The 18,201-nt window shown below is 45.0% G+C and overlaps 1 protein-coding gene across 5 annotated transcripts in view; it reads left to right on the top strand.

The window, feature by feature from the left end:
• Positions 1-18,201, top strand: part of AGK (acylglycerol kinase) — a 518,819-nt gene that overhangs the window by 208,258 nt on the left and 292,360 nt on the right. For all 5 annotated transcript variants that reach the window (XM_033958385.1, XM_033958387.1, XM_033958383.1 and 2 more), the window contains one exon: positions 10,859-10,951. In XM_033958385.1, coding sequence (XP_033814276.1) covers positions 10,859-10,951 — 93 coding nt within the window. The remainder of the gene's footprint in view (positions 1-10,858; positions 10,952-18,201) is intronic.

Here is an 18,201-nt window from a genome sequence, read left to right on the forward strand (position 1 = left end):
TTACACTCGAGCACCCCCCAAGAAACAACAACAGCAGAAGCAACAGAAACCTCCACCTTCTGCTACACCAAAGGCTTCTCAGCCTTTTTTAACTGTCTCAAACAGACCATAACCTCCATTGTTCTGCCTCTATCCTCCTCTCCCCATAGGAGTTCGTCTCCATCATTTTTACCATCGATGGGAGATCATTACATCCGACCTCTGGGTGCTGTCTATAATCAGGGAAGGATACTCTCTTCATTTCACTCAGATTCCACCAGAGCTTCCTCCAAGAGAGTATCCTTTTAATCTATCCCAGACTGCTCTTCTTCTTCAGGAAGCTCAAGCTTTGCTTCTTCTCCGTGCCATCGAGGAAGTTCCTCTGGAAGAAGCAGAGCAGGGGATTTTACTTCCGTTACTTTCAAGTTCCAAAGAAGACGGGCAATCTGTAACTCATTCTGGATCTCAGGGCTCTCAACAAATTTTTGGTCAAAGAAAAATGTTGCATGTTGTCCCTGGCATCCCTTTATCCTCTTCTAGATCAGAGCGATTGGTTATGCTCTCAAGGAGGCTTACACTCTCATCCCCATTAACCCTGTCTCCCGTCAGTACCTCAGATTTCGGGTTGGGAATCTGCATTTTCAATACAGAGTGCTACCCTTCGGCCTGGCCTCATCTCCCAGAGTTTTTACAAAGTGCCTAGTGGTGGTAGCAGCAACTCTAAGGAACCATGGGTGTTTCCCTACCTGGACGACTGACCCATCAAAGATTCTACATCTCAGGGGGTTATTGTAGCGACCCAACGGACTACGTGGGTCCTACAAAGCTTGGGATTCAAAATCAACTTTCCCAAATCCCACCTTCAGCCTTTTCAGAATCTACAGTCCATCGGAGCTATCCTGGACGCTATCCAGCTCAGAGCATTCCTTCCTCAGCAGCATCTGGATGATCTTCTTCAGCTGTGTCACAAAGTGTCTTCCCTTTCTTCACTCTCAGCGAGAAACATGATAGTACTACTTGGTCACATAGCCTCAACCTTTCACGTGACTCCTTTCTGAATTCACCTCAGAATTCCTCAGTGGACCCTGGCATCTCAGTGGATGCAAGCTTGCGAAGCACTCTCTCGACAAATTACAGTCACCCCTTCGTTGAGACAGTCTCTCCACTGGTGGATGCTATCTTCCAATCTCTCCAGAGGATTACAGTTTCAGACCCTCTCATCAGAAAGTCCTCATGACAGATTCCTCTATCTACGCTTAGGGGGCTCATCTCGACAGTCTCCATACTCAAGGCCACTGGTCCAGCACAAATCGTCAGTGTCATATCTGTTGGAACTCAGAGCGATCTTCAGTGCTCTCATAGCTTTTCAACATCATCTTCACGACCAGGTAGTGCTCATTTGGATAAAGAACCAAGTTGCCATGTACTATGTCAACAAACAGGGAGGGACAGGATCTCTCCCTCTTTGCCAAGAAACTCTGAAGGTTTGGGACTGGGCAATCTTACACAACACCTTCCTCAAAGCTGTCTACATTCAAGGAGAGAAAAACTGTATGACAGACAAATTGAGTTGTCTTCTGCAACCTCATGAATGGACACTCAATTCCTCGCCTCTTCATCACATTTTTTCTCAGGGGGGACTCCTTAGATAGATCTCTTTGCATCTCCCCACAACCACAAACTGCCTCAGTTCTGCTCCAGGATATACTCTTCTCATCGCCTCGAGGCAGATTCTTTTCTGTTGGAATGGACGAATCTCTTCCTGTATGCATTTCCCCCATTCCCTCTCATTCTCAAAACTCTTGTCAAGCTCAAAAACGATCATGCCACCATGATCCTCATAGCTCATCTGTGGCCCAGGCAACCTTGGTATTCCCTTCTACTTCAACTCAGCAGCAGAGAGAAGCCATACCTTCTACCAGTTTTTCTGTCTTTGCTTACACAGAGTCAAGGATCTCTACTTCATTCCAATCTGCAGTCTCTGCACTTGACAGCTTAGTACCTCTCAACATAACTCCTCTTCAGTTTTCTCAACCTGTTCAAGACAATCTAGAAGCTTCCAGAAAGCCTGCCACTAGGCAATGCTACCACCAAAAATGGACTAGATTTTCTACGTGATGCATCTCTCATAACATGGAGCCTCAAGATACCTCCTTGGCTTCTGTCTTGGATTATCTTTTGCACTTGTCTACCTCTAGCCTCAAGTCTACATCCATTCGAGTCCATCTCAGTGCAATCGCTGCTTTCCATCAGCCTCTTGAAGGGAACCCCTCTCTGCTCATCTGGTGGTTTCTAAATTTATAAAAGGACTTTTCAGTGTCAAACCTTCTCTCAAACCGCCTCCAGTGGTTTGGGATCTCAATGTTGTCCTTGCTCAATTAATGAAGCCTCCTTTCGAACCAATGGCTTCGGCTCATCTCAAATAACTCACTTGGAAAGTGGTGTTTCTCATTGCCCTCACATCTGCTCGAAGAGTCCACCTTTCACAGTTTTCCATCATGAGAAGGTGGTCCTCTGTACTCGTCCAAAATTCTTGCCTAAAGTGGTTTCAGAATTTCATCTCAATCAATCCATTGTACTTCTAGTAGTTTTTTTCCAGAGGCTCATTCTTATCCTGGAGAATCAGCTCTTCATGCCCTGGGCTGTAAACGTGCTTTGGCCTTCTACTTAAAACACACCAAACCACACAGATCTGCTCCTCAACTTTTTGTCTCCTTTGATCTGAACAAGTTGGGATATCTGATTTTTAAGCGTACCATCTCCAACTGGATGTCTGCTTGTATCTCTTTCTGCTATGCCTAGGCTGGTCTGCATCTACAGAGTTGAGTCACAGCCCACAAAGTCAGAGCCATGGCAGCTTCAGTAGCTTTCCTTAGATCCACTCCTAATGAGGAAATTTGCAAAGCTGTCACCTGGTCCTCAGTTCATACTTTCACCTTTTATTATTGTCTGGATGTTTTCTCCAGATGGGATGGGCATTTTGGCCAGAGAATATTACAAAATTTATTCTCCTAAGTTGCCAACACTCCCATCATCCCATTCTAGTTAGCTTGGAAGTCACCCATATGTGAGAATAGGCTGCCTGCTTGTCCTGGGATAAAGCACAATTACTTACCGTAACAGTTGTTATCCAGGAACAGCAGGCAGCTATTCTCACAACCCACCCACCTCCTCTGGATGGCTTCTCTGCTAGGTATCTGAACTGAGGAGACGCGCCCTGTGCTGGGCGGGAAGGCACTCGCGCATGCAAGGTGCAGGAGACTCAAAACTTCTATGTTTTCCACATGCAAGTCTGCTTGCGAGGCTGTCCGCATCCGAGCTCCGTGGATGACGTCACCCACATGTAAAAATAGCTGCCTGTTGTCCCTGGATAACAACTGTTATGGTAAGTAACTGTACTTTATGTCGTCCACATATATGTACGATTTCAGTTTTAAATCAGATAACATATTTTCCATTGATGCCATGTAGATATTGAAAAGTGAGGGGGGAGAGTGGGGAGCCCTTTGACACTCCGCAGGTATTGGACCAATCCTGAGAGTAGGTTTCTTCAATGTAGACCTTGTAAGTACTTTTTTTTAGGAAACCTGTGAACCAATTTAGTACCTGTCCGGAAATGCCAATGGAATCAGGGCAGGGCTCTGGGTTTCTGGCCCAGAAATATCTAAGTAAAAGGACCATTTAAACTAAATAATTAATTTATGGAGCATGTCTGATTGGGCAGACTGGATGGACCACACAGGTCTTTATCTGCCGTTATTTAGTATGTTATGTTACTATGTTTATATAAGAATTGCCGCTGCTTGGTCAGAACAGTAGTCCATCCTGCCCAGCAGTCGGTTCACGCGGCGGCCCTCTGGTCTAAGACCAGCGCCCTGAGACTAGCCCTACCAGCGTATGTCCTTCTTCAGCAGGAACTTGTCTGACTTTGTCTTGAATCCCTGGAGTGTGTTTTCCCCTATGACAGAGTCCGGAAGAGCGTTCCAATTTTCCACCACTCTCTGGGTGAAGAAGAACTTCCTTATGTTCGTACGGAATCTATCCCCTTTCAGTTTTAGAGAGTGCCCTCTCGTTCTCCCTACCTTGAAGAGGGTGAACAACCTGTCCTTATCTACTAAGTCTATCCCCTTTAGTACCTTGAAAGTTTCGATCATGTCCCCTCTCAATCTCCTCTGTTCGAGGGAGAAGAGGCCCATTTTCTCTAATCTTTTGCTGTACGGTGAACATGGCGGCACACGCATACTAAGCAGCTGTAAACGGCTAGCTTTCGCTCTAGGTGTGTAAAAAGTACATGAGAAATGACTTGACGCAAATTTCATTAAAATAATTATTTTGTTTATTAATTGTCATAATGGACCTCAAAAGGTTAATTTTGCGTCATCGGGAGGTCTTTATAGTTGCCAAACGCTGGCCTTCTGATAAAGATCTCAACTCAATAATTCGTTGCTCCCCAATATATATCTTCAGTCCAGTTTGACATCATTGGCTGTCAGCCAATCCACTAACAGAGGCTGTCCTTAGATTTGGACAAATAATTTCTTTTTAACATGGAATAAAAGTTTCAAAAATTATGTTTTTTGTTTACATTCATTTCTGAATATACATAAACATATTATTATAACATAGCCAAGGAAACTTTAAATCTAAACCTACTTATCTGTTTCAAAAGAAACTACATTTAAAGCGCTGATAATTCATGTCCCTATCGGCACAGGAAAAAAGGAGGAGAGGCTGTTCCCCCCTTGCTCTGAGCTTTACAAAACTGTCAGCTTCAAATTACACTGACACACTTTCCTAAGTGTGGGCTACATGTGCCCTCCCTTCCTATGCTGGAGACTGATACAGGTCTTTGATTCTAACTTAACTATTTCCAGATGTTGCCTTAGGATTTTTCCTTAGTGTTCCTTCAGGTTTAAAATATATAAAATATTAGAAATTAAGTACATACCATTCTTTCATATATATCTTTCATACATCCATCATTCGGGGCCCCTTTCATCCTCAGATCCACACCATGTATTTCATTCACATGTAATGCATGTTATACTCCATTTTGGGTTGCATAATCTAATATGCTCTTCCTAACCAGCCTAAGCACATCTGGTATCAATTAGACCCACGAGGCTAAAGGGTGGAAGCTGAACAGAGACAGAGAGAGAGTATCTGGAAGACAATTTCATACCTCCATGTATTATATATATCCTGATTTCTTCTATGGTCTGGCTTAATAGCAAAATACATAAAGAGAATGTTATTATGCTTTTCCTTAATATTAATCTGTAGTGTGTTTTTCTGGCCTTGGCTACATCCATATTCAGATTTTTATTCACCAACTTTTCGTACGCTTCTATTGGGCATGGCCTTAACTAACACATATGCTTATATCTAACGAGTTACCCAGAACCATACGAAAAGCAGGCACTTTTGTAAAAAACTCCACAAAATACTGCATGATCATGTCCTGCACTGTCCATTCCATTAACGTACCATAGATATCGCCCCCTACAGGCCACGAGCCACTACTGCTCAACTGCAGCTCCTCCAACCCCTTAACCATCTTAGTCGCTCTTCTCTGGACTCTTTCGAGTAGCACTGTGTCCTTCTTCATGTACGGCGACCAGTGATGTACGCAGTACTCCAGGTGAGGGCGCACCATGGCCCATTACAGCGGCATGATAACCTTCTCTGATCTGTTCATGATCCCTTTCTTTATTATTCCTTGCATTCTGTTCGCCCTTTTCGCACATTGCGCGGACGGCTTCATCGACTTGTCGCTCAGAACTTCCAAGTCCCTGTATAAAAAGACTTGAAGAGGTCCAGAGGTAAGGCGTTTGAACCAAAAAAAGTATGAGAAGAGGCTGGTAGACCTAATATGTATACTCTGGAGGAGAGGAGGGACAGGGGAGATATGATACAGGTGTTTAAATACTTGAAAGGTATTAATATAGAACCAAATTTTTTCCAGAGAAGAGAAAATGGTAAAACTAGAGGGCATAATTTGAGGTTGCAAGGAGGAAGATTCAGGAGCAATGTTAAGAAATTCTTTTTCATGGAGAGGGTGGTTGATGCCTGGAATGCCCTCCTGAGGGAAGTGGTGGAGAGGAAAATGGTTATGGAATTCAAAAAAGCTTGGGATAAACATAGAGAATCTCTATATAGAAAATGAAGAATGTAAATTAAAGAGCTAAGGCTAAGGTACTGGACAGACTTGCACGTTCTGTGTCCCACATGTGATGATTTGGTGTAGGATTGGACTGGGGAGGACATCGATGAGAACTCCACTAATTTGGAACGTGAGGATGTTACTGGACAGACTTTGACAGATATCCTGCAAACAGGATTATTGGATAGGCTGGAGTGAGCTTGGACGGCAACTTTAGCACTTGGAACCTAGGACAATACCAGGTGGACTTTACAGGCTATGACCCAGAAATATCAAAGAAGAGACAAGTTATTTTAATCATGTATTTTTAATGGGTATAACTAATGGGCAGATTGGATGGACCGTTCAGGTCATTATCTGCCGTCATTTGCTATGTTACTATATGGTAAAGATCATATTAAAGTAGTATGTGTCTTAAATGATTTTTATCCTTCTTTTTCCTAATTTAGTTTTTTATTTTGTAACTTTGAGCATCTTCCTATGATATGAGCTAGGTAGAACAGTGGTTAATTAGTTTTTTTAAAGTTCTATATGCATTTAATTTCCTGACATTTTCCATATTCTGTATCATTGTATATATTGTTATAAAAATTTGAATAAATAAGTCGTATTAAAGCAACACAATTGCAGAATCTGCAGGGTAAAGAAGAGGTACTGTGGCTCAATTTGGAAAGAGGGAATGGAAAATGTATTTACATTGGTGTGATATACAGGCCTCCTTCACAGACAGAAGTGGACAGAGATTTAATAGTAGACATTCATAATATATCTGTAAAAGGGTAACATTACTAATAGGTGATTTTGACATGCCAAATGTTGATTTGGGTATCCATATTGTGGGGTCTTCTAGAAGTGGAGAGATCCTGGATTTTCTGTAAGGAGAGCTGTTCCAGTCGTTGGTAATGGAACCCACATTGGTTGAGGACCATACTTACAAATGTGGAAAGTGTTTATGATGTTACAGTAGGTGATCATCTTGCATCCAATGATCCCCACATGGTGTGGTTTAAGATTAAGACAGGTGTAGAGAGGGAACATTCAAAAGTAAAGTTTCTGGGCTTTAAAAACCTACTTTGTTGAGATGGAGGATTACGTCAAGGAATTGTCTAGATGAGAACATCTGGAAGAAGTAGAGAAGCAGTGGGCAAAACTGAAAGGAGCTGTTGCCATTTCCCCTCCACTTGCACTTGCTGAATATTCATAGTTTTCACCAGGTTGGCCACCAGGTCCCACAAAGCGTCCAAAGTAACTTCTTGGGGGTTTAACTATAATAGGACATTGCAAATGAGTATATAAAAGTCTATGCTCACCAGCCGATAACTCCTCCGCTTCCATAAGCCTGGGTAGGTTCAGATTCTGGTGTTACAGCAGCCCTGCTCATACTCAGGCTCTCCTGCTGAGCCTGTGAGCCTGTCGGCTTTCCCCACACAGCTCCGTACAGCCTCCAGGGGAGAACACATCCTGACTTCCTGTAGGTTCTCGACCTCTGAGGAGCTGGTTGCTCGGGGGTGCAAAGGAGGAGGTCTAACGTCGGGGCTTAGCGTGGTCTCCAAACTTCGCTGAGACGCCTCCATTCTGCTTGCCTGGAGTGTCTCTAACTGCAATACTCCCGACGGCATCATGATGCCCTGCATTCGCCGAAGCAATGCTTCAATATAGAAACATAGAAATAGACGGCAGATAAGGGCCCACGGCCCATCTAGTCTGCCCACCTTAATGTCCCTCCCCTACCTTTGCCCTGTGAATAGATCCCATGTGCCGATCCCATTTTGCCTTAAAATCAGGCACGCTGCTAGCCTCAATCACCTGTAGTGGAAGACTATTCCAGCGATCAACCACTCTTTCAGTGAAAAAGAATTTCCTGGTGTCACCTCGTAGTTTCCCGCCCCTGATTTTCAACGGATGCCCTCTTGTTGTCGTGGGACCCTTGAAAAAGAAGATATCTTCCTCCGCCTCGATGCGGCCCGTAAGATACTTGAACGTCTCGATCATGTCCCCCCTCTCTCTGCGCTCCTCGAGCGAGTATAGCTGCAATTTGTCAAGCCGTTTTTCGTATGGTAGATCCTTGAGTCCCGAGACCATCCGGGTGGCCATTCTTTGCACCGACTCCAGTCTCAGCACATCCTTGCGATAATGCGGCCTCCAGAATTGCACACAGTATTCCAGGTGGGGCCTCACCATGGATCTATACAATGGCATAATGACTTCCACCTTACGACTGACGAAACCCCTTCGTATGCAGCCCATGATTTGTCTTGCCTTGGACGAAGCCTGCTCCACTTGATTGGCAGACTTCATGTCCCCACTGACGATTACCCCCAAGTCTCGTTCTGCTACCGTTTTTGCTAGGATCTCGCCATTAAGGGTATAAGACTTGCATGGATTCTGGCTGCCCAGGTGCATAACTTTGCATTTTTTGGCATTGAAGTTGAGTTGCCATGTCCTAGACCATCGCTCCAGTAGGAATAGGTCGTGCATCATGTTGTCGGGCACTGAATCTTCGTCTGTTGTGCATTTGCCCACTACATTACTCAGTTTGGCGTCATCGGCGAATAATGTTATTTTACCTCGAAGCCCTTCTGCCAAGTCTCTTATAAAGATGTTGAATAGGATTGGGCCCAATAAAATTATTATTATTAGAAGTGTGCGGAGGCACTCCAGCTGCGGCCCTGAGCCTATAACCTGAATTACTACCACATTCTCCGACAACAAAGATGCATCCACCTGCAAAGAAAAGCTACTTCACTTATCTACACTGAAAATGCTGCAATTTAAACCACCCTATGTCCACTAAGTCTGTATTTGTAAGTCTGAATGTTAAGTCTATACTGCAATTGCTGTAATCTAAACCCCTTTGACCATGCTGTAAAGTCTGTCTCACTAAAGTTTGTCCTACCCATACTATGAACGTACTCCTGTAACCCGTTCTGGGCTCCTTTGGGAGGACGGGCTAAATAAATGACCGAATAAATAAATATTTCTACGCCGGTAAGGGTTACGCCGGTAAGGGTTACTGACGGAGTTGACTTGAATTGGCGGGTCAGTAGAATGACAGTATAATTATTGTACTTTAGGGGTCAGTAGACTTAAGAGGGTGGGTAAATGGTGTGGGCAGACTTGATGGGCTATGGCCCTTATCTGCCGTCATCTTTCTATGTTCTATGAGTAGAGACACCGGTGCCGGCTGACAGCCTACAGGACGTGCCTCCGGAGGCAGGTGTTCCGGAGCGCTGTGAGGCTCCACCAGTGCTCTTTCCCCTTCTTTTCGGCATGTCAGGGAAAATATAGTCAAAGAAAAGCTCCAAAATGAGCTATCAGTAGTAGTCCGCTTCAGCGTCTGCTCAGTGACTTGCATCAGCGGCCATCTTGGATCTCTCCCCCACCTTTCAAGATGGAGTTCTTAATATCTTTCTATGTATCATGTATATCCTGATTTCCTCTATAGCAAAATACATAAAGAGAATATCATTATGCTTTTCCTTAATATTAATCTGTAGTGTGTTTTTATGGCCTTGGCTACATCCATATTCAGATTTTTATTCACCAACTTTTCGTACTCATTTATTGGGCGTGGCCTTAACTAACACATATGCTTGTATCTAACTAGAGTTACCCAGAACCATACGAAAAGCAGGCGTTTTTGTAGAAAAACTCCACAAAATACTCCACAAACACATCTTATTCATTATTCATTCCATAACGCCCCCTAGTGTCCACGAGTGCCATTGTTCAATAGTGGATTACAGGACCAGAGGCAACATGGATTTACTAGAGGTAGAACTTGTCAGACTAATCTGATCAATTTCTTTGACTGGGTGACCAGAGAATTGAATAGAGGGAGTGCGCTAGATGTGGTATATTTAGATTTTAGCAAAGCTTTTGACAGTGTTCCACACAAGTGTCAAATAAACTGAGTGTGCTCGAGATGGGCCCCAAAGTGACAGGCTGGGTCATAAACTGGTTGAGTGGAAGACAATAGCTGGATGATTTCTCAATACTTGGACCGGTCTGTTCCCATATTTGACAACTTTAGGTTTTAGAATTTGATCCACGTTTTTGCATTAGGACTTTCAGGGACCCCTGAGGAAGACAGGGCTGTCGAAACACGGACCGTGTTGGGTCCTTAGTCCCCATTTCTTGGATCCTAGACATTGCGTCATGTGGATTAACTGACTGTGTTTCTAATCAAGACCTGCATCTTGGACATCGTCGTCTCCACAGTGTTTTTGTTCCTGTCCTACATGAAGATAACCACCTTTCAGAATTTGGTGGTAGATAGATCATCATTTATTCCATAATCTTTTTATTTGTCTGGATAAGGTATATTATTAAATAACATGATTTTGGGCCATTCTGTTATTCAGTAGACACAATTTTAATGCTTTAAACTGCTAAAGACTTGGGATGCTCTAGACTCGAGGCAACATATAAAGTTGTGAGGTGGAGGGAGTTGGTCACTGCTCAATAATGGTACCTATTAGTTTAAGAGCAAGCTTGCAGGGAGTTGCAAAGGCAGCTATGGTCCGTGCCTCTCATCCAGAAAGCTGCTGCAATACGGTGCATCTCACAAAAAATAACTGCTTTCATGAACTGCTGTGTATTGGTGTGCATGCTTAACTTTTTTTTCTCAAAGATAACCTGAGAAAAAAGACCCTTGGTTCTTTGTCTGTCAGATTATAAAGGGCACGCTATGAAATCCTTTGATCTCTTTTTCAGACAGATTATGAAGGGCAGGCTAAGAAGTTAATTGAACTCTTGGACAGAACTGATCTGATTATTGTTGCTGGAGGGAGTGGAACACTCCAAGAGGTAAGCATTTTCTATTTATGTTATTATGTAGAATTGGAGATGGCTGGGAGAGTGGAGGTTTCACAGTTTGCTTTGACCAAGGTGAGTACACTACATACATTTAGCTCTAAAATAGTGTTTTCTGATCTAATCATTGTGAATTGAAGCTGCAGAAGTTCAAGAGAAGTTCAAGAAAAGCAGATGCATGCCAAAACCAGCTCATGTAATCATATGGAAATAGAGAAGCTTGTTATCTAGAGTTAGGCTCAATTAAGCACTTTTTCCCAAACTTTATTCTGGAGCTGCAGATGGGTCACATAATAAAGCACCACTGTAGACTGTTAACCAGGAAAATCAAGATAAGAAAGCAGGGGGATAGTGATAGATAAATAAATTCAGATATACAACATTAAAGCTATAAGGCTGTAATATTTGGTATGGATAACGTGACCATTTATTTTTTTCATCAAAAGGGGACATCTATTAATTGTCAGTCCTGCCCCAATTCCGCCCTAGCCCCACCCCCAATTACTTCCATTCATTTTTCATGTACACATAATATCTAATTAATTCATAATGGTAAGCATAAAATTAAAAAAAAACCTACAAAGCACACTATACGCAGAGAAAATGTTAATTATCATTTATATTTCGGGGGTTTCAAAGATGTCAAGGCAGATGACTTTAAAATATGCAATGTCACCTCAGTAACTACAGAAAAATAGACAAATATAGTGCAAAATATAGATAGCGGATATAAATTCTCAAAACTGACACATTTTGATCACTAAATTGAAAATAAAATAATTTTTCTTACCTTTGCTGTCTGGTGATTTCATGAGTTTCTGGTTGCGTTTCCTTCTGACTGTGTATCCTTTCTTTCATTTCTTAATTTATCCCAGGACAGGTAGGCAACCTATTCTCACATATGGGTGACGTCATCCTTGGAGCCCAGATACGGACAGCCTCGCAAGTATACTTGCTTGTAGAAAACTTTAGTAGTTTCGAGTCAGCCGCACCGCACATGCGCAAGTGCCCTCCCGCCCAGCACAGGGCGAGTCTCCTCAGTTTTCCGCTGAGCCAAGAAGTCTGTACTTTGACACTCTGTGTTGAACTTTGTTCGCTACGTGCCTTCTCTCACCGCAGTTGTGTTCTTTTTAGTCGCAAATCGCTGTGTTACTTGCTTTATTTTCTATTTAAAAAAAAAAGAAGACTTTATTTTATTTTCTACATTCACTGATTGGCGGGGCAGGTCGCTCGGCCGCAACCTGCGGGCTTCGACTTCGCTATCTTTCCTTTTATGTCCCTGCCAGTAACGGGCTTCAAGAAGTGTAGCCAGTGCCGGCGTTCAATTTCTCTCACGGACCTACACCGCTGGTGCCTTGGGCCTCACCATAGTCCTAAGTTGTGCGAGCACTATGCTACTCTTCAACCTCGAGCCCTTAAACGTCGTCGGGTTTTAGTGGAAAAACTCTTTCAGGATGGACTCTTCAGTTACACCCTCGACTTCGAGTGCTGCCTCGGTTCCACCTTCCATCAAGGGTCCTTCTGCTTCCACGACTCCGACCTCAAATCTCAACAGACCTTCCTTGTTTGGATCTTCTTTGGCTTTGAGTACACCTGCTTTGTCTTCTCCTGAGCTTCCCTTGGGTCAGATACCTGAGCAGAAGGTTCCGGCAGTGGTCCTCAAGCTCTCCAAGACCTCCAAGTCGAAGCACATCTCCACTGCCACCTTGGAGCCTTTAGCCTCAGCAAGTGGTCCAGTTTCAGACGCGGATCCACATTTGCAGGCTTCTCTCCAGACCATGTTGGAGCCGCAGTTTCTGAGCAAATATGGTTCTGCCTTGACTATGCCTCCTGTAATCCAGCCTGGGCAATCAGCAGTCTCCTGCGATGTTGAGTCCCTGCTTGTGCCTCGAGCTGAACCTTCACACTCTATGCAAGGAGCCGAGTCTTTGCGACTGTCTGGGCTGGCATCAACACACTCGATGCAAGGAGTAGATTCTTTGAGTGTCTCGACAGGAATCCTCACACTCCATACAAGGAGCCGAATCTTTGGGAGTCCAAACTACTGAGTTTCAATCTACAGCTTCTAGCCCTATTCATTCACCAGCAGCATTGCCTGTTTTCCATACATAGGGCGGAGTATCCTCGATCCTACTCGAGACTTGCTTCCAGGCACCACTCTCATCATCGATTGAGGCCCTCATCAAGACATCCATCGAAGCACAGGTCTTCTTCCAAACAGCAGCCTTCCTCGTCCAGGCCTCATTCCAGACCTTCCAGGTCTTCAAGGCCTCCAACTCCGCGATCAAGGTCACCGCTTCCAGATCCTGAGGAATCAGCTGCTTCCATTGCCTCCTTCATGTCTCCATATTCGTTGGATTGCCATTTTTCCAGAGAGGCTTCGCCTTCATTCTCCACTTGAGGCGCCTCGAGGTCATCGAGCCCCTCTTGAGGCAAGGCCTTGGTGGCTGATCAGCTGACTTTCTCTTCCTTCCTTTGTCAGATGGCTGATGACCTGGAAATTCAATTGGATGCTGGTTCTAAATACTCTAAGGAGTATCTAGAGGTAATGCATCTGCCTCAACCTCCTTTAGAGCCATTTAAGCTCCCTCTTAACCGGCTTTTGTCTCAAACTTTTAAACGATGCCTAGAGACTCCTTATGCTATACCTGCTGTTCCAGGCAAGTTGGACTCGAGGTATAGAACTCCTACATTGCAAAGGCTTTGAGAATTCACAGTTATCTCACCAATCCCTCCTTGTGGAGTCCTCGTTGAAAAGAACCCATCCTTCCAGGGTCTATGCCACAGTTCCTCCTGGAAGAGAGGATAAGATCATGGACAAGTTTGGACGTCGTTATTATCAAAATGCTATGATGTCTTCCAAAGTCCTCAATTACAATTTTGTCTTCATTACTTATTAGAGAATGACACGGGGAAAAAATCTGTCCCCGTCACCGCCCCATCACCGGCCCACCATCCTCTGCACCGCCCCATCACCGCCGTTCCCTTCACCGCCCCGTCACCGTCACCGCCATCCCTTTCACCGCCCCGTCACCGCCACTGCCATCCCATTCACCGCCCCGTCACCGTCCCCGCTGCATCCATATAAGCCTTAGTACTGTAATATTTAGCTTATTCCTTTCTTATAAATCAAAGTTCCTGCTGCTGAACTAGAGAAAGAGATGTTCAGCTGGCAGGGCTTTGTTTATAAATTTTTATCAACACAACTAATATACTACTTTATCCTAAAGCAAAAAATAAATAAATAAATATAATTTTTTTTTCTACCTTTGTTGTCTGGTTTCTGCTTTCCACATCTTCTCATTCAATTCCTTCCATCCACTGTGTGTCTTCTCTCTGCGTCTTCCATTTGCTGTTACTGTGCCTCTCCCTTAACCCCCTCCCCAATTGGTCTAGCACCCATCTTCTTCCCTCCGCTCCCGCATAGTCTGGCATCTGTCTTCTTCCCACTCTGTCTTCCACATTTCCCTTGGGGGTCTGTTCCTCTCCACCCTCCTTCAATGTCTGTTCTATTCCTTTCCACCACCACCCTTCCCTCCCTCCTTTACCATCTGTTCCTTTCTACTACCCTTCAGCTCCTCTCGCGTGGCCTATCTACCTTCCTTCCTCTTATTTTCATGGCACGTTACAATGTAATTTGTGCAAGCCACTGGAGCCTGCAAGCTCGGTCCCTGTCCCATCCCCACAAACCATCTCGCTTCTGTGCTCCTATTTTCTCCATTTCTAATATCTCCCCTATGTATCTGTCATTGCCCCCCCTGTGTCCATATACCATCCCCATGGCATGTCCCCTTTATGTCTCTGTCCCTATGCCCCATGCACATAATTTCCCCTCTTTCTGTTACCTTCCTGTGTCCAGATTTCCCCTATCTTCCTCTTCCATACCAGTGTGTCTCTTCTTTTCAACCCCATCTAGCTTTTTTCCCTCTTTCTTCCCCCCCCCCCCCCCCTGCTTCTAGCATCTGGCTCACCTTCCAGTCCTTCCCTTTCTTTCCTGCTGTGGGTTTTTCTTTCCGACTTCATCCCCTTGGCCCAGAATCCTTTTTCCTTTCACTCCCTCCTTCCAATTTGAGCCGGGAACACTAGCGATCGCACGGTCCCCGCAGCCACTACCTGCCTGCCCAATCGATCCTAGTGTTTAGCCAGCTCTCTCCCTTCTCCTCACCTTAGTTTATAGGTTTTCTTTTTCGGCGACCTGCACGCTTTCCCAAAGAGCCGCGCACGCGTGGCTGCTCAGTGTTCAATCTTCTGCTCTGCTGCAACTTCCTGTTTCCGGTTGCATCAGAGCAGAAGATCGAAACTGAGCAGCGGGTGCGCGGCTCTCTGATAGTGTGCGGGTCGCCGAAAAAGAAAATCTACAAACTAAGGTGAGGAGAAGGGAGAGAGCTGGCTAAACACTAGAATCGATTGGGCAGGCGGGTGTGAGCTGCGGGGACCGCGCGATCCTTCATGCCTCACTGCGGGGACAAGATCATTCACCGCCCCGCGGGCGGTGAATGGCCTTGTCCCCGTCGCCGCAGCGACTGCTAGTTTTCTTCCCCGTTTTCGCCGGGTGACCCGCGGCTAAAATGCGGTGGCCGCGGGTAAACCGCCACCGTGTCATTCTCTATTACTTATCTCAAGTTCCTCATTGATATTCTTCCAGGATTTCTGAAGCACCTGGATCAACATAGGCATTTCAAGTTTCAAGAAGTCACTGCTAATTTGTCACAACTCAGATTACATCTTAAACAGTCATCTTATGATGCCTTTGAACTGCCTGCTAGGGCCACTGCTTTCTCTGTAGCGATGTGCCGCTTGGCCTGACTTCGCACCATTGACATGGACCCTAATTTTCAGGATCATCTGGCTAACATTCCTTGTGAGGGCAATGACCTCTTTGATGAATTCATAGAGGCAGCCGCTAAGAAATTGTCTGAACATGAAAAATCTTTTGCTTCCATTGTCAGACCAAAGCCAAAACCAGCTCCTGCAAAATCTTCACGCCCTCCTCCAGTTTTCCAGAGGCATTATACTCCAAGGGCGGCTCCTTACACTCAAGCACCTCTCAAGAAACAACAGCAGCAGAAGCAATAGAAACCTCAGCCTTCTGCTGTGCCTAAGGCTGCGCAGCCTTTTTGACTGTTTGAAACAGATCATAACCTCCATCGTTCTGCTCTCTCCTCCCCTCCCCCAATAGACAGTCATCTCCATCATTTTTACCATCGATGGAAGATCATTATATCCGACCTCTAGGTGCTGTCAGTAGTCAGGGAAGGATACTCTCTTCATTTCACTCAGGTTCCACCAGAGCTGCCTCCAAGAGAGTATCCTTCCAATCCATCCCAGACAGCCCTTCTTCTTCGGGAAGCTCAGGCTCTGCTTCGTCTCCGTGCCATCGAGGAAGTTCCACTGGAACAACAGAGCAGGGGGTTTTACTTCCATTACTTCTTAATACCGAAGAAGACAGGTGATCTGTGACCCATTCTGGATCACAGAGCTCTCAACAAATTTTTAGTCAAAGAAAAATTTTGCATGTTGTCCCTGGCGTCCCTTTACCCCCTTCTAGATCAGAACGATTGATTATATTCTCTAGATCTCAAGGAGGCTTATACTCGCATCTTAATTCACCGAACCTTCCGTCAGTACCTCAGATTTCGGGTGGGGAATCTGAATTACCAATACAGAGTGCTACCCTTTGGCCTGGCTTCATCTCCCAGAGTGTTCATCAAGTGCCTTGTGGTAGTAGCGGCAGCTCTAAGGAACCATGGTCTTCAGGTGTTTCCCTACCTAGACGACTGGCTCATCAAAGATTCAACATCTCAGGGGGTTATTGTAGTGACCCAACGGACTACGTGGTTCCTTCAAAGCTTGGGATTCGAAATCAACTTCCACAAATCCCAACTTCAGCCCTCTCAGAATCCACAGTTCATTGGAGCTGTTCCAGACACTATCAAACTCAGAGCATTTCTTCCTCAACAACGTCTGGATGCTCTTCAACTCTGTCATGCAGTGTCTTTTCGCTCTTCAATCTCAGCGAGACACATGATGGTACTCCTAGGTCCCATGGCCTCCACAGTGCACTTGACTCCTTTTGCCAGACTTCACCTCAGAATTCCTCAGTGGACCCTGGCATCTCATTGGACGCAGGCTTGCGACCCACTCTCTCGACACGTTACAGTCACTCCTTCATTGAGACAGTCTCTCCACTGGTGGATGCTCTCTTCCAATCTCTCCAGAGGCTTGCTGTTTGAAACGCCCCCACATCAGAAGGTCCTCACAACAGATTCCTCGACGTACACTTGGGGGGGCTCATCTCGATGGTCTCCGTACTCAAGGCCACTGGACCAGTACAGATTGTCAGTGTCACCTCAATCTGTTGGAACTCAGAGCAATCTTTAATGCTCTCAAAGCTTTTCAACATCTTCCTCATGACCAGGTAGTCCTCATTTGGATGGTCAACCAAGTCGCCATTTACTATGTCATCAAACAGGGAGGGACAGGATCTCCCTCCCTTTGTCAAGAAGCTCTGAAAGTTTGAGACTGGGCAATCCTCCACAACACCTTCCTGAAAGCTGTCTACATCCAAGGGGCAAAAAACAGGCGGACAAATTGAGTTGTCTTCTGCAACCTCACGAATGGACATTCAATTCCTCGCCTCTTCATCACATTTTTTCGCAGTGGGGAACTCCTCAGATAGATGTCTTTGCATCTTCCCACAACCACAAACTGCCTCAGTTCTGCTCCAGGATATATTCTCATCGCCTCGAGGCAGATGCTTTTCTACTGGAATGGACCAATCATATCCTGTATGTGTTCCCTCCATTCCCTCTCATTCTCAGGACTCTTATCAAGTTGAAGAACGATCATCCCACCATGATTCTGATAGCTCCTCGGTGGCCGAGACAACCCTTGTACTTCAACTCAGCAGCAGTGAGCCATACTTCTACCAGTTTATTCATCTATGCTTACATAGAGTCAAGGGTCTCTACTTCATCCCAACCTGCAGTCTCTGCACCTGACAACTTGGTACCTCTCAACATAACTCCTCTTCAGTTTTCTCAACCTGTTCGAGTCATTTTAGAGGTTTCTAGAAAGCCTACCACTAGACAGTGCTACCATCAAAAATGGACTAGATTTTCTACATGGTGCATCTCTCATGATAAGGAGCCTCAAGATTCCTCCTTATCTTCTCTTCTAGATTATCTTTTGCACTTATCCACCTCTGGCCTCAAGTCTACATCGATCCGAGTCCATCTCAGTGC

This window comes from Geotrypetes seraphini, chromosome 9, assembly GCF_902459505.1.
Source record: "Geotrypetes seraphini chromosome 9, aGeoSer1.1, whole genome shotgun sequence".
Taxonomy (NCBI): Eukaryota; Metazoa; Chordata; class Amphibia; order Gymnophiona; family Dermophiidae; genus Geotrypetes; species Geotrypetes seraphini.